The 14,147-nt window shown below is 42.5% G+C and overlaps 1 protein-coding gene across 2 annotated transcripts in view; it reads left to right on the top strand.

The window, feature by feature from the left end:
• The window catches only part of GRK6 (G protein-coupled receptor kinase 6), a 627,649-nt gene that overhangs the window by 172,633 nt on the left and 440,869 nt on the right, over positions 1-14,147 (top strand). For both annotated transcript variants that reach the window (XM_086931798.1, XM_086931797.1), the window contains exons 7-8: positions 1,035-1,098; positions 1,752-1,892. In XM_086931798.1, the coding sequence (XP_086787924.1) occupies positions 1,035-1,098; positions 1,752-1,892 (205 nt within the window). The remainder of the gene's footprint in view (positions 1-1,034; positions 1,099-1,751; positions 1,893-14,147) is intronic.

The raw sequence follows: 14,147 nt of genomic DNA, 5'->3' as shown, positions 1-14,147 counted from the left end.
TGTGCACTTGAAGTATTTTCCTAAGAGTTTTGTTGTGTGCTTAGTACCCTGTCCCCATAAAGAGTACAGGGCTGTTGTGATTCTAATAAATACACTGTTTATTTTCATATCACTTGTGTGGTGTCCTTTCACTTGGTGTTCAAGGGGTATGTGATGGTATAACAGCTGGCTTACCACGCCCTCTAGAGTTTAGCCCGAAGACTGCTCGTATCCACGCTACTAGGATAGCTGGTCTAAGGTTGACTTACAACCAATCACCATAAGGGTCGTTTGGACTGATGCATAGTGATCACTAGAATTGTGAGCACTGCATATCAGGCCAACTTCTCACATGCGCTCTACAAATAAACATAACATATAATAACATATGACAAACAAGATCCTATATTAATCCTGGAGCCCTTCACCAATGTGTGTCTAGCACCTGATCTAGGCCACCTACATTTTCCAGATGAGCGCATGAACATCACTAATGAAGCAATCCACCCTTCTCCAGAGATGCTAGGCCTTTAAATGGAAGTGGTTCTTCATAATGTGTCACTAATAATGGGTGGAACTGAAAACCTGCCTAGAAGACACACCACTCCTGTGAAATCTAGATTTACTCTTCTTAAAGTATGTTTGTGATATGCAGTGACTGCAGACAGTCCCTCTAGGAATAAAAATGTCCTGGAGACTCTTAACATGGCATTGCTGCAGATAGTACAATATTTACAGTTAGTCTGGTTCATCTGCCTTTTACAAGTATCTCACTGGAGCTTAGTGGTAGAAATGTAACCAACTGTGTAGTATGAAAGGGTAAGCTGCTCTTTGAGCTATGTTAGTGAGCTGGAAAAATGTCATGGGCAGCAAGCTGAAAAATCTCCACCTGGTCCTCGGACTGCAGGCGTTTGGAAACATTTCCACCATCCTGGCTGGTGTTGTGCTCTGAAGGCAGCAGTATTTCCTAGTATGGTCGATGCACAATTGTGGATTCAATCACTTTAACTTGCTGTATTTTCCATTAGTTTAAATATTTTTGATTTTGTTCTCAGGGAGCCAGTTACAAAGAACACCTTCAGACAATATCGAGTGCTGGGAAAGGGTGGCTTTGGTGAGGTGAGTTCTGCACTCCTCTGTAAGGGTTAGCATAAAAAAATCAACTTTGTGTGCCTTGTAATTGTTCAACATCTTTCTTTTATACCTTTACGTTCCATACTGTTTTTTTACGCATGTAATCTGTTCTTTCTTTATTTTGATCTCTTCTATTTCTTGTGGTTCTGGGGCCCCAGTCTTGGCTGCTGTAGGGAAATTTGTAGTGATCATTGCTCCTTTGTATGCATACTTGTATTTGCATTTATTTCTTTTGAATTTAATTTCCAAGTCTGATATGCGAGTACCTGGACTCCCAATGCTTTGGAGCGTAGCTGATCAGTCAAGGTTAGGGGCAACTTCAGACTACTCAAGCTCCTATTGTGGCTCTAGAGCATGAGTGGTCGAGTGTCCGATAGAAATAATGGGACTCGCCCAAGACCACAGAGTATCAGAAAGGGTAGGTAGTACAGTATAGTTTACCATATGCCTTTAGGATATGTTATTCACATAGATATCCTTTTTAAGATGTAGGAATACGGTTAGAGTGGGAGGAGGGGTGGAAGGCTTGAGTGCCAGCTTCCAGTGTATGTAATAGTCCCAGGTCCCCCCCCCCCCCCCCCACACACACCTTTCATCTTGCATCTGAATCTGCCCTTGGACTTGTGTCTTCTGCTCAGGTGTGTGCATGCCAGGTACGAGCTACGGGTAAGATGTATGCCTGCAAGAAACTGGAGAAGAAGCGGATTAAGAAGCGGAAAGGGGAGACAATGGCACTGAACGAGAAGCAGATCCTGGAGAAAGTGAACAGTAGGTTTGTAGTAAGTACTCTGCATTCTTTCTAATCAGTTGCCAGCAACAAACATTTGACACTTCAGTTTTGTTCTGCAGAGGGCATCCTGTAAGTTTTGTTTTTATTCTGTGCAGCACAAATGCTTGGATATTAAAGTAACTCATTGAGTTACTATCTCGCTGCAGAGATGTGTGTGCAACATACAGGCCACAGTTTGAATCCCATTGAGGCCATCAGCATTTCATCTTCCAAGTTGGCTAAATTGGATTATTCACAATGATTGATAGCAACACCTTACATTTGGAGTGCAAGTCTTACCTATGAACTATTCCATAAACACGATTTTGCTGCTCTGTTTGAGTCTACTGGGGCATGGTGGGTTCTGCTTCTCTCTACAGGTGCACTGTGCAGCATTTGTTCGGCTCTACAGCGCATTCTCTAAATCTGCATGTGCTCCTCTGTAGAGTGTGTGCACTCGAAGGTTGCATTCTTCTCTAAAGTTTATACAAACTTGGAGATTATTCTCTTATCTGTAACACACATACTGTACGGTAATATGGGCATTTCTCTCCACTGTAGTATGTATTCTTTACTTGTACAACCTGAGATACGGCTATTCTCTGAATGACGCACACTCTGAGAGTACTTCTAATTTTAGGCCCTTTGCACTAGTGGTGATTAATTTCTCCTTTGTGCAATACAGGAGTACTTTATGTTTGAGTCATATGAGCTGCAAATACTACACTTAGCATTAGATGGCCACCTGGTGTTGGGCTCGGATGATTGCTTGTTGTTGTCGTCTTGGAAGAAGTCTTTTGTAGTCACGAGATAGGTGACCTCTCCCTTGGACGATAGTGCGCATGGGCATCGGCTCCATCCTTAGATTGTTCTTTTCCGCCACTGGGTTCGGATGAACTTTTTCCGCTCCGGCTAGAAATAGACTTTTCAAGCACTTCGAAGCGCAAAAAACTTATAAAAACGTTACCGAACTACCTTCGATATCAACTAACATCGTTTTCGACTCCATCAGCCTGATTCCAGTAGTCGACTCGGACCTATTCACGCCGTGAGGCCTACACCTCATGGAAAGGACGCCATTCAATAGATTCCCAGAGTGTGGAGCAAAGTTTCCAGACAGTGACCACCACGAGGTCTGCAACCTATGCTGATCGCCAGAACATGACGAATCCAGCTGGACAGCCTGCGCGTCCTTTCGATCCAAGAAAACCATCAGAGATCGGAGGGCCCGTCGACACGACCTGCAGAGATCAGCTTCGGAACCGGTTGATATCTTCGACGAGGAGGTTCCGCTCGTTCCCGAAGAAGATTCCAATGATCTCCAAATAGTATCAGAGGCAGACGACTCAGATGACTCCATACCATTGGGTCAGCGCGTGAGTACTACTGCCCCTGCACCAATCACAACACCCAGATCGAAGGCAAAGGTCAACACTCCGCCTCCGGGGCCCAGTCGTGACCGAAAAACCACTTCGAAAGCCCTGCCATCGAGCCCGGCTCCGAAGAAAGTAATTAAGCCTTCCGGTAGCACTGTACCGGGCAAGCCGCACGTGCCGATCCCACGAGCTCCCTCGGCACCGAAACCGAAGGAAGTCTCGGCCCGAAACCGTAGACTTCTAAAGACAAAGGTATGAAGCCAGCGTCCGAAGCAGACGAGACCAGCTTCCTCACCTAAGCCTTCGTCTTCGGTACCGAAACCAACAAGGCCTGATTCCGATGCGCCCAAGCCCTCGAAACAGCCTACGACACCGAAAACCACCTCTTCGGTGCTGAAAACTACGCCAAAGGACATTGTAACACCTCCTAAGGTAAAAGACAGATAGCAACCTCGTCCGGAACCGAAAAAAACGGCGCCGACAAAGGTTCCACAAGGAGTAGACCTTTTCCAACCAGATCCTCTGCAAAAGAAGATCTACATTAACCCAAAGACAGGTCATGTATCCACTACACCACACAAGAAGAGGAAGGCAGATGCAACACCCACACCTGTAGTACCTGCCACATCTCCTATGCACTCTTCTTCTCCTATACTTCCTTCTCCTTCATCCCCTGTTCCTCTTAACAATTCACCACAGATTTCTACTCCACATTCTCCTCTTCTGTCTTCACACTCAACTCAAAATGATGATGAGTATAGTTTAGGAAGAGGGATGGACCCAGATGAGCCTTTCCCATACCCTGTAGATGATATAGACTGGGAGTACCCAAACCCACAGGATGTGCCAGATATCCCTGACCTACAGTCATATCCATCAAAACCTTCTCCCCCAGAAGATAACATTGGCTTTTAGTCACCTGCTGAACAGAGCTGCCATTTACCATGGAGTCACTATGTATTCTGATGAGGCAAAGGAAGATTTTCTGTTAGACACATTTGAACAATCACAAAGGTCTGTTCAAATTCTTCCCATGATTAAAGGGGTCATCAAACATGCTCCGGAGATATTTAAAGACCCTGTACGTACTAAGATCCTAAACCCTAGAATTGAGAAAAAATATAGGCCTGCCCCTGCAGATCCAGCCTACATTAAAGGACAACTACCATTAGATTCACTAGTTGTGTCAAATGCTAGAAAAAGGGCAAACTCACAAACGTCATGTGAGGCACCCCCACCTGATAAAGAATCCAAAGTAATAGATGCTTCAGGGTAAAAGAATAGCTGCGCAAGCTACCAACATATGGCGTATAGCTAACGCACAAGCCCTCCTTTCAAGATATGATAGGGCTCATTATGATCAGTTAGAGAAACTACTAAAACCTACCTGACCAATATAAGGAGCAGGCAAACGACCTTATACAAGAAGGCAAGCTAATTTCTAATGCCTCAATCAAGTGCGCACTAGATGTGGCAGACACCGCATCTAGAGCTGTAAACACTACGCATTTCAGATTTAAACAGGAAGTGCACACTGCCATTTTAAATCAACCATTCAATCAAAATCAACTGTTCGGACCAGAGGTAGACACAGCACTTGAAAAGATGAAGAAGGATACAGACACTGACAAATCTATGGGAGCTTTACAGTCCACACAGTCCACACAAGCTAAAAGTTCCTTTCGCCGCTCCTTCTACAGAGGAGGCTCCAAATAGACTGTAGCAGACAATACAACATCCTTTAAATCTAACAAAGGATATTTTAGAGGAGGATATAGAGGAAACCACAACAAAGGAAGAGGTCGGGGTAACAACAATAATCGAACCTCTTCCACCACAAAACAGTGACTTCCCTCTGCTTCCCCGACAGCATTCCACTCCAGTGGGGGGCAGATTTAACACAATTCCTACCTGTCTGGAATTCCATCACAACTGACAAGTGGGTAAGACAAATTATCCAGTATGGCTACTGCTTCGAACTTATAGCAACCCCTCCACACATACCACCCAGGCAGCGTCCAATGTCTGCAGAGCGCCTTACTCTGCTCGAACAAGAAGTTCTGTCGCTTCTTCAAAAGGACCCAATAGAAATAGTTCCTTTGCAACAGCAAGGAACAGGGATTTACTCTCTATACTTTCTAATGCCAAAGAAGGACGGGACACTAAGACCAATTCTCGACCTCAGGCCCCTCAATCATTACATACAATCAGATCATTTTCATATGATCACTTTACAACAAGTGCTCCCACTGCTGCAACAAGGCGATTTCCTTACAGCACTAGACCTAAAGGACGCCTACTTCCACATTCCTATACATCCTGCTCACAGGAAGCATCTAAGGTTTGTACTGGAAGGACAACATTATCAGTTCAAAGTCCTTCCATTCGGAGTGACAACGGCACCAAGAGTATTCACAAAGTGCCTAGCAGTAGTAGCCGCACATCTCAGGAGACAACAAATACATGTCTTCCCTTATCTAGACAATTGGCTCATAAAAGCCAAGTCATTCAATTAGTGTGTCCAACACACACATCACACAATCAACTACACCAAGTCGCACCTGCAACCCTCTCATATACATCAGTATCTAAGGGCTTCAATAAACATGTCTACAGTTCTAGCGTGTCCCAGTCCAGCAAGGATACAGAGCATTCAAACCTTAGTCACAGTCTTCCAACATCAACACTCTGTCCAAGCCAGAGTGTTCATGAGACTAATAGGCATGATGGTGTCTTGCATTTTTATTATGCCATATGCAAGACTGCAGATGCATCCGATACAAGAATGTGTAGCACGAGTGTGCAACTAGGCTCAAGGGCAACTAACAGACCTGGTGTTGGTAGACAGCCGCACACATCGCTCTCTGCAGTGGTGGAACACCAAAAACTTGACAAAAGGGCGGCTGTTCCTCGAACCTGTTCCACAAAAAGTACTCACAGCAGATGCATCTCTCACAGGATGGAAAGCCCATCTCCTACATCATACGACACAAGGACAATGGACCATTCAACAAAGATTGTTCCATATCAACCATCTAGAGCTGCTAGAAATATTCTTAGCACTCAAAACATTTCAAGTACAAGTACAAAACAAAGCTGTCTTAATCCGGACGAACAACATGACAGCTATGTATTACATACAAAAGCAGGGGGGAACACACTCTCTACAACTGTCCTAGCTTGCACAGAACATTTGGAGATGGGCCATTTCACAAAATATATATCTGCTAGCACGACACCTTCCAGGAGTTCACAATCCGATAGCAGATCTGTTGAGTCGGCAGACACAACAAATTCACGAATGGGAACTACATCCGCAAGTTCTTAAACCATTTTTTCACAAATGGGATCATAAAGACATAGATCTGTTCGCCACACAAGGAAACACAAAATGCCCAACCTTCGCCGCCAGGTTTCCACACCAGCTGTCCAAGGGCAATGCGATATGGATGAACACGTCAGGAAGATTTGCGTACGCTTTTCCGCCACTATCACTAATACCATTAGTAGTACGCAAGCTCAGACAACAGTCTCTCAAATGAATCCTGGTAGCTCCCACAAGGGCACGCCAACCATGGTTCACCACACTGCTAGAACTCTCTCGTTCCACACCAAAAGTTACGCCTCACACATCCCTGCTAACGCAGAACCATGGAGACATCAGACATCCAGACCCAAAATCAACTGAATCAGGCGATCTGGCTCCTGAAGTCTTAGAGTTTGGTTATCTTAACCTACCACCAGACTGTATGACCATCATTAAAGAGGCCAGGAGACCTACTACCAGAGCTTATTATGCTGCTAAATGGAAGAGATTTGCCATTTATTGCAACAATAATCAAATTGATCCACTGGACACGTCTATCCAGAATATCATTTGCTACCTTTTACATTTACAAAGATGTAACTTAGCATATTCATCCATACGCCTGCACCTTGCAGCAATTGCAGCGTATTTACAAAACGGACAACATCTGTCTCTTTTTAGAGTGCCTGGTATTAAAGCATTTATGAAAGGATTAAAAAAGTCATTCCCCCCAGGTTACCAACCTTCTCCAGTGTGGAACCTAAACGTTGTTCTTACAAGACTCATGAGACCCCCTTTTGAGCCTTTACACAAATGTGAATTGCAATTCCTTACGTGGAAAACAGCTTTCCTTATTGCTTTTACCTCTCTTAGAAGAGTAAGTGAGATACAAGCTTTCACAATACAAGAACCATTTTTACAACTACATCGTAACAGTGGTTCTAAGAACTAATCCTAAATTCCTTCCAAACGTCATTACTCCTTTTCATTTAAACCAATCTGTAGAGTTACCTGTGTTTTTCCAAAACCCTGACTCTGTAGCAGAAAGAGCTCTACACACACTAGATGTTAAAAGAGCTCTTCTCTACTATATAGATAGAACTAAATCTTTTCGAAAAACAAAACAATTGTTTGTGTCTTTCTCCCCACCTAATAAAGGCAACCGCATCTCTAAGGGTGGAATTGCAAGGTGGATTGGAAAAAAGGAATACAAATATGCTATCAAAAAGCAAAACGTACATTAACAGTTCCTCCTAGAGCGCACTCCACACGCAAACTAGGAGCCTCTATGGCTTTCTTAGGGAACATCCCCCTAGAGGACATATGCAAGGCAGCAACATGGTCTAGAACACACACCTTCACTAAACACTACTGTGTTGATGTGCAAGCCAAGCAGCAAGCTGCAGTAGGCCAAGCTGTCCTTAAAACACTTTCAAACTACTGCAACAGATACAGGTGACCACCACTAGGGGAGACACTGCTGCACAATCGATGCTAAGTGTAGTATCTGCAGCTCATATGCCTCGAACGGAAAATGCTACTTACCAGTATGCATCTGTTCTTGGCATGTAGAGCTGCAGATTACTACACGCCCTTCCGCCTCCCCGGGACCTCTATCTGTTCCAGTTTTATCTTACTTAGATGCGCACACATGGACATCCTTTTCTTTACTTCTACTAACTCCATCATTTCCCATCATGGCGAAAAACAATCTAAGGATGGAGCCGATGCCCATGCGCACTATCGTCCAAGGGAGGAGTCGCCTATCTCTGACTACAAAAGACTTCTTCCAAGACGACATCAACATGCAATCACCCGGGGCCCAACACCAGGTGGTGATCTAATGCTAAGTGTAGTAATCCGCAGCTCTACATGCCCATAACAGATGCATACTGGTAAGTAGCATTTTCCTTATTTGTGAATTGTATATATTATGGTTACTTCTCCTCTATGTACAGCACATGAAATAAGTTTCTACATTGCTGGTTTTTTATTGATAGCCACAAATGAATAGAATAAGTCATCCAGCAGGGATCCTGGAACATTTTAGTTTTCAATAATAATAGTTTTCAATAATAGCATATCCATTTGGAGGAGGCACAACAAACTTCAATAGCTCTACATTTTCCCCCATTTTTAAAAGCTTCAGTAGTAAGTCAGTCATGAACTTTAATTTGCCACGTTTCTGTGGCATAAAAGCACAGTAGATAAAAGAATACATCACATTTAAAGGCTCATACGTGCACAAGTAAAACATAAGGCCAACAGTATTACATCTTGTTCAGTTAACCAGTTAAAAATGCATATCATAAAAACATAGCACAGTGCTTAATGGCTAGCATTCAAGATTATAAAGAGCATGAAAAAGCAATACATCAGAGGATTGCATGTCCAAAGAAGTAAAAAGAAAACTTTTCATATTGGATCGAAGAAAGGAGATGTTAAAAGAGGGCAGTGAAAACATAAGCGTAGTGCTCAGGACTAGGACAGTGGAATATAAAATCAGTAAAATCAATATTTCAAGGATTTGCACATTTCCGGAGTGTAACTGCCTGCCAAATAAATGAGCCCACTGTATAACAGACCCGGGGGCGATAGAGATTTTGTAAGATCAATAGCGCTGGTCTGCACTGTCTAAATTTGTACTTTCTAAGACTAGGGATTAAAAATTGTTTTCTGGGACAATCATATAATGTGCAAAGTAACATAACATGAAAAGTGGATTGGATCGAAACTTCATTGTAAAGGCACAAATTTAGATGAGTGAAGAAAAAACAGTTTGCAGCATAACCAATCATAAAAGGTAAAAAGTTCAAACGGAATCTTGTCAACACGTAATTTTTTTTTGTTAAACCGTTTTTATTGCAGAACCAAATGCATAGCACTTCAATCAAGAAAATTATCATCAGCGCGGAGTCCTCGCCCCCTTGTCCATGTATCCACATGTTATACACAGCCATTCAGCCCACATCCCGGAGGCCGGGCGGCGATACTCATAAACAAGAAAATCCTTACATTCGTCAGTCGCTGTGTATGTCATATGGGGAGGTCCACCGTCTGCTTTTTGATTTTTATCCCCCCCCCCTCCCCCACCCGCCCGGTGTCTCATGAAATACCTGCCTCATCTATACTACCGTAATCTAGATTCCCCCCACTCCCCCTTTGCCCCTCCCCCAAGTGTCCCCACTCGCGCCTAGCCAAGTATGTAGGTCTGTGCAACGACTAGCAGGAGATCTTAACTGTCTACTGGGTATGTGTGACTGGTGAGGGCGCTATTGCTATATGTGTTTCGATGGTGTTGTCTGGTGCCTCCCCCTCTTCTTCCTCCTCCTCGACCGTGCTATCTCGCAGGGCTTGCACCAAGAGTTCCCACTCCATCGCCGACTCCTGAGCCCACTCGTCCGCCCTTCTGCGTGCTAATTGGTACCTGATTGTGCTCTCGCTTGCCGCCCATTTCAGAAATTCATTTAGCCACCTCCGATGTGTGGGACCCGCTTTCGACTTCTATCTCTTGGTCACTTCTCGTTTGGCCAAGAGGAGGCCCATGTCAATGAATCTGCTTGACATCTTATTTTTGGGCGTGTGCAGAAACCAGTGCAAAATGCTGACTGCTGTAGTGTATTGGAGGGATCTTGTCAACACGTAATGATGAGTATTCTATGTATAAGATAAGTATGGCAGGAGACCCTCTTGATAGAGTAAAAGATTACAGGCAACTGCTGAGGATTTCACTTTATCCCCTCAAGTCTATTTGACTGTGCCTTCTTCAAAAACTTATGCTTCAGAGATAACTTTTTAAATTTTGAACATGAATCCGGGTCACTATACAGATCAGCAGTGCCAAGCTCCGCACATACTAATTGTACATGAAAGAGCCAAGAAATTTCCTGGGCTGCATGCAATTGGAGACAATCCATCAAAATCAGTTTAGTTAAGGCGATTTCCTCCCTTCTCCATATGGATTGCCAGAGTAGCAAAGGTGCCATATTAATTTTATAAGTTATGTAAGGAGCCCGGAGTGCCTCAAGAATTCTAGAATTTGAACAACTTGCCGGGACAGCCAAGAGATTTTTCAGAAATGAATTTTCTACAGACTACAGACTGAGTAATTGTGTCCCTTCTGAATGCCCCAGATTCCAGTCCCACATATGGCAATTGAGACACATTGAGATGCGTAGATTTTAGGCTTCCCTAAAGTGGTTTGGAATCCAACTTTTTGATGAATCTGTGTACACCATGTATAGCTTGTTCAAGCAGGGCCACTCTATTTGCAGTCATAGGTTTCCAGACATATTTATCATCAAATAGGATTCTAAGATACAACAAAATTGCAGTCCCCATCACTCTACTGTTATTAATAATATGCACAGGTCTTCTCCTGAACCTTGCTGGGGGGGATATTAATTGTAAATTGTGCTCATTGTCTAAACGTGAGGCTTGCCATTATCTAATGAGGGATATGGTGGGCGGTTATCACTTCGAGCACACTCCTTGTGGGAACATTTTACATTTTTTATTGTCCAAATTTTCACTTTTCTTAACCTTATATCTTATTGAGCTTTTAAACTCCTATATTGGAAGAGGTCGGGGAACATTGATTGATTTCATTATTTTGTCCGATCATTTTAAGTCTGAAACTATGGTTTTTAACATATCAAAAAATCATTTCAGTGACCACTACCCTTTAACACTACAATGGATGAGCCCACTAGATCCTCCTACGATACCAGTCAAGGCAGTCCCCTTATCCTATACTAAAAATAAGGGGTTCACTCGGAAGTGGTCCACTGTCAAACCAGATATCATTTTGTAAGAGGTTATAAAGAGTAATCTCACGCAAGTATTGGATTGTCTGGGTGAAAACCTAAGTGTCAAATCCATGATCGGATCGAATAATGCAATAATTGAGACGACAAAGGCACTCAACTAAAAATCAGTCAAATAGATTACAGAAAAACAAAAGGTGGTTTGACATGGAATGCTCCCAACTACATAGTAAACTAAACAATATCTTAAAAATCAAACCACGAGACAGGGTGGGAGTAAGACAGGCCCGCACGGATTATAAATGCGCACTAGAGAAACATAAAAAGGAAATCGGGCTTTGGGCAAATTATATGTGGCATCCCAAAGCAAAGATTCCAAACTTTTTAGGAAAACTGTTAACGATGAGTACTTTGGTGACACAAAAAATGGCCATATTGATGCAACAATTATGCCAGAATCGTGGGTAAAACACTTTTCAGGCCTCTATAGTAACAGCATTGAGAAATATTGTGCCGCCCACTTCCAACATGTGGCATGCCCCTTGGAACCCCCAAATCTAGATGAGGTAAATAGGGCGCTTTCCCACACTGTAAAGAATGAGGGCCCTGGGCCGGACGGTGTACTCACCGACCTATTTTTAGCATATAGCCCCCTGTGGCTCCCCCTACTAACGAATATTTTACGATGCTATACAGCTGAGGGCCCACCAGAGTCATCGAGATCAGTTAAAATAGTTCCCATATTTAAGAAAGGTGATGCATCTGATCCAAAATGTGATCTACCTATTTCTTTAATCGACAGCACCTGTAGGATTATGGGATGAGTAATACTGGAAAGATTGGAGACTTGGGTTACAGAAAATGGGAAGTTCGCCACTGTTCAGTATGGCTTCAGGAAAGGCCTGGGTACTGTATAACAGTTCAAGAAAATTTAAAGGAGAAACCCTTTCAGAGAAAAGGGATGGGGTTATAAGATATTCTAAAAAAACAACAGTTCCCTTTTCTTACGTTTTTACAGAGGTATTACACCCTCAGAGGGATTTTCAACAGGTTAAGGTTGAGCCATATGATGTATTTGGGGTTGCATGAAAATTAACAAATTCACAAGTGTAACAGTTTTCACAAACAGTCTGTCAAGATTATTGACAACCTACAATACAGGAAATGTATCCAGAATTGCTGCACTCTGACGAGCTAATGAGAATATGCACACTCACAGGAAAATTTCATTAAAACCTCTTTATTTAATGGTTGAACCGACCATTCGATTAAAAGCAGAAAAAAATCACATTTATTCATTACAAACAATAAAAAAAAATTTTTAAAAAGGGAGGAGAAATGTGTCACATTTCTCCTTTTTTTAAAAAAATTCCGTGTCCGTGTTGAAAGTCATTCTCCTAACGTCCATGACGTACTCTCGAAACTACCATTCCCATACTGCATTATTCCTTTTTGAAAAAATGATGAGCTCAATAAACGTGACGCTACTTAAATGCATGACATGATACAAGTTTCTGTATAAAATGCAACTATAACTCTGTGTTAATGTCCTTCCGCCCCATAAAAGCAATTGTTGATATTTATAAGGCACGAACATGCGTCGTTACATTATATGGCGCTGGAGTTTGGAGCTGCTCAAACACATCGGGCCTCCAAAGAGCAGAGAACTTAACACTAAAACGTGTGTTGACATTACCCAAAAGCACCCCTGCTACTATGTGTCATAATGAACTTGGCTTCACTCCACTATCCTTTCGTATACAATTAGCCGCATTTGGGTAAAAGAAGAACCAGCCCTGAGTCGCGACATAATTTTAGATTGCTTGAAATTGGACCATGCTAAAAAAAAATACCATGGCTCTCTAACCTGCAAGATCAATTGGATGAAGCTGGATTGGAGGATTGTTTTAAACATCTGGGAAATATATCGGCAATTCCTAAGGCTAAGCTCAAGAGTAATTTTCTTCTACGTTTGAAGCACGAAATAGATAGCCTAGAGTTGATTAAAAAAAAAAAAAAGGGTTGTAAAGCATTCATTGTTAATTAGCTCCCCACGAATTGAATCCTATCTTTCTTTCCCTTTTAACAAAGCAAAGATGTTTTATCTGATCAGGTTCAAAATGGGTATTGTTCACTTATTGGTCTCATACCCACGCAATGTATATTGTGACGCCACATTAGACCCGTGCCCATGTAACTCAACTTCTGCACTTTGTTTTTTTGCAAATTGTATCTTAATCCTAGACATATCTTTTTAAAACCATTATTAAGATTTTTAAATATTAAATATTTTTAAATATTAGAAAGTGTCTGTGAGAAGGTGGCCTGATATGCAGTGCTCACTATTCTAGTGAACACTATGTATCAGTCCAGCAACCCTTATTGATGATTGGTTGTAAGTCAACCTTATAGACCAGCTATCCTAGTAGCATGGATACGAGCAGTCTAAGGCTAAAGACTCGAGAGGGCGTGTTAAGCCAGCTGTTTACCACACATATACCCCTTGAATACCCAGTGAAAGGACACCACACAAGTGTTATGAAAATAAACAGTTATTTATTAAGAATCACAACAGCCCTGTACTCTTTATGAGGACAGGGTACTAAGCACAAACCAAAACTCTTACAAAAATACTTAAGTTAGCACAGTATATACAAATGCCCGAGGGGCACGGAAAACCATATACTCAGAAAGTGGAATGCGAAATTACTAGCAGGTAAGTACAGTACTAATAGCCTTTGGAATCGCTAGGACTTGACTATAGAATCGTTAGATTACTTCTAGGAGACCCAGGGGACTCGGGTGCAGAGTGTGCA

Source organism: Lissotriton vulgaris, chromosome 7 (assembly GCF_964263255.1).
Source record: "Lissotriton vulgaris chromosome 7, aLisVul1.2, whole genome shotgun sequence".
Classification (NCBI taxonomy): domain Eukaryota; kingdom Metazoa; phylum Chordata; class Amphibia; order Caudata; family Salamandridae; genus Lissotriton; species Lissotriton vulgaris.
The sequence above is the reverse complement of the archived record's forward strand: the minus strand, read 5'-3'. Positions and strand labels throughout refer to the sequence as shown.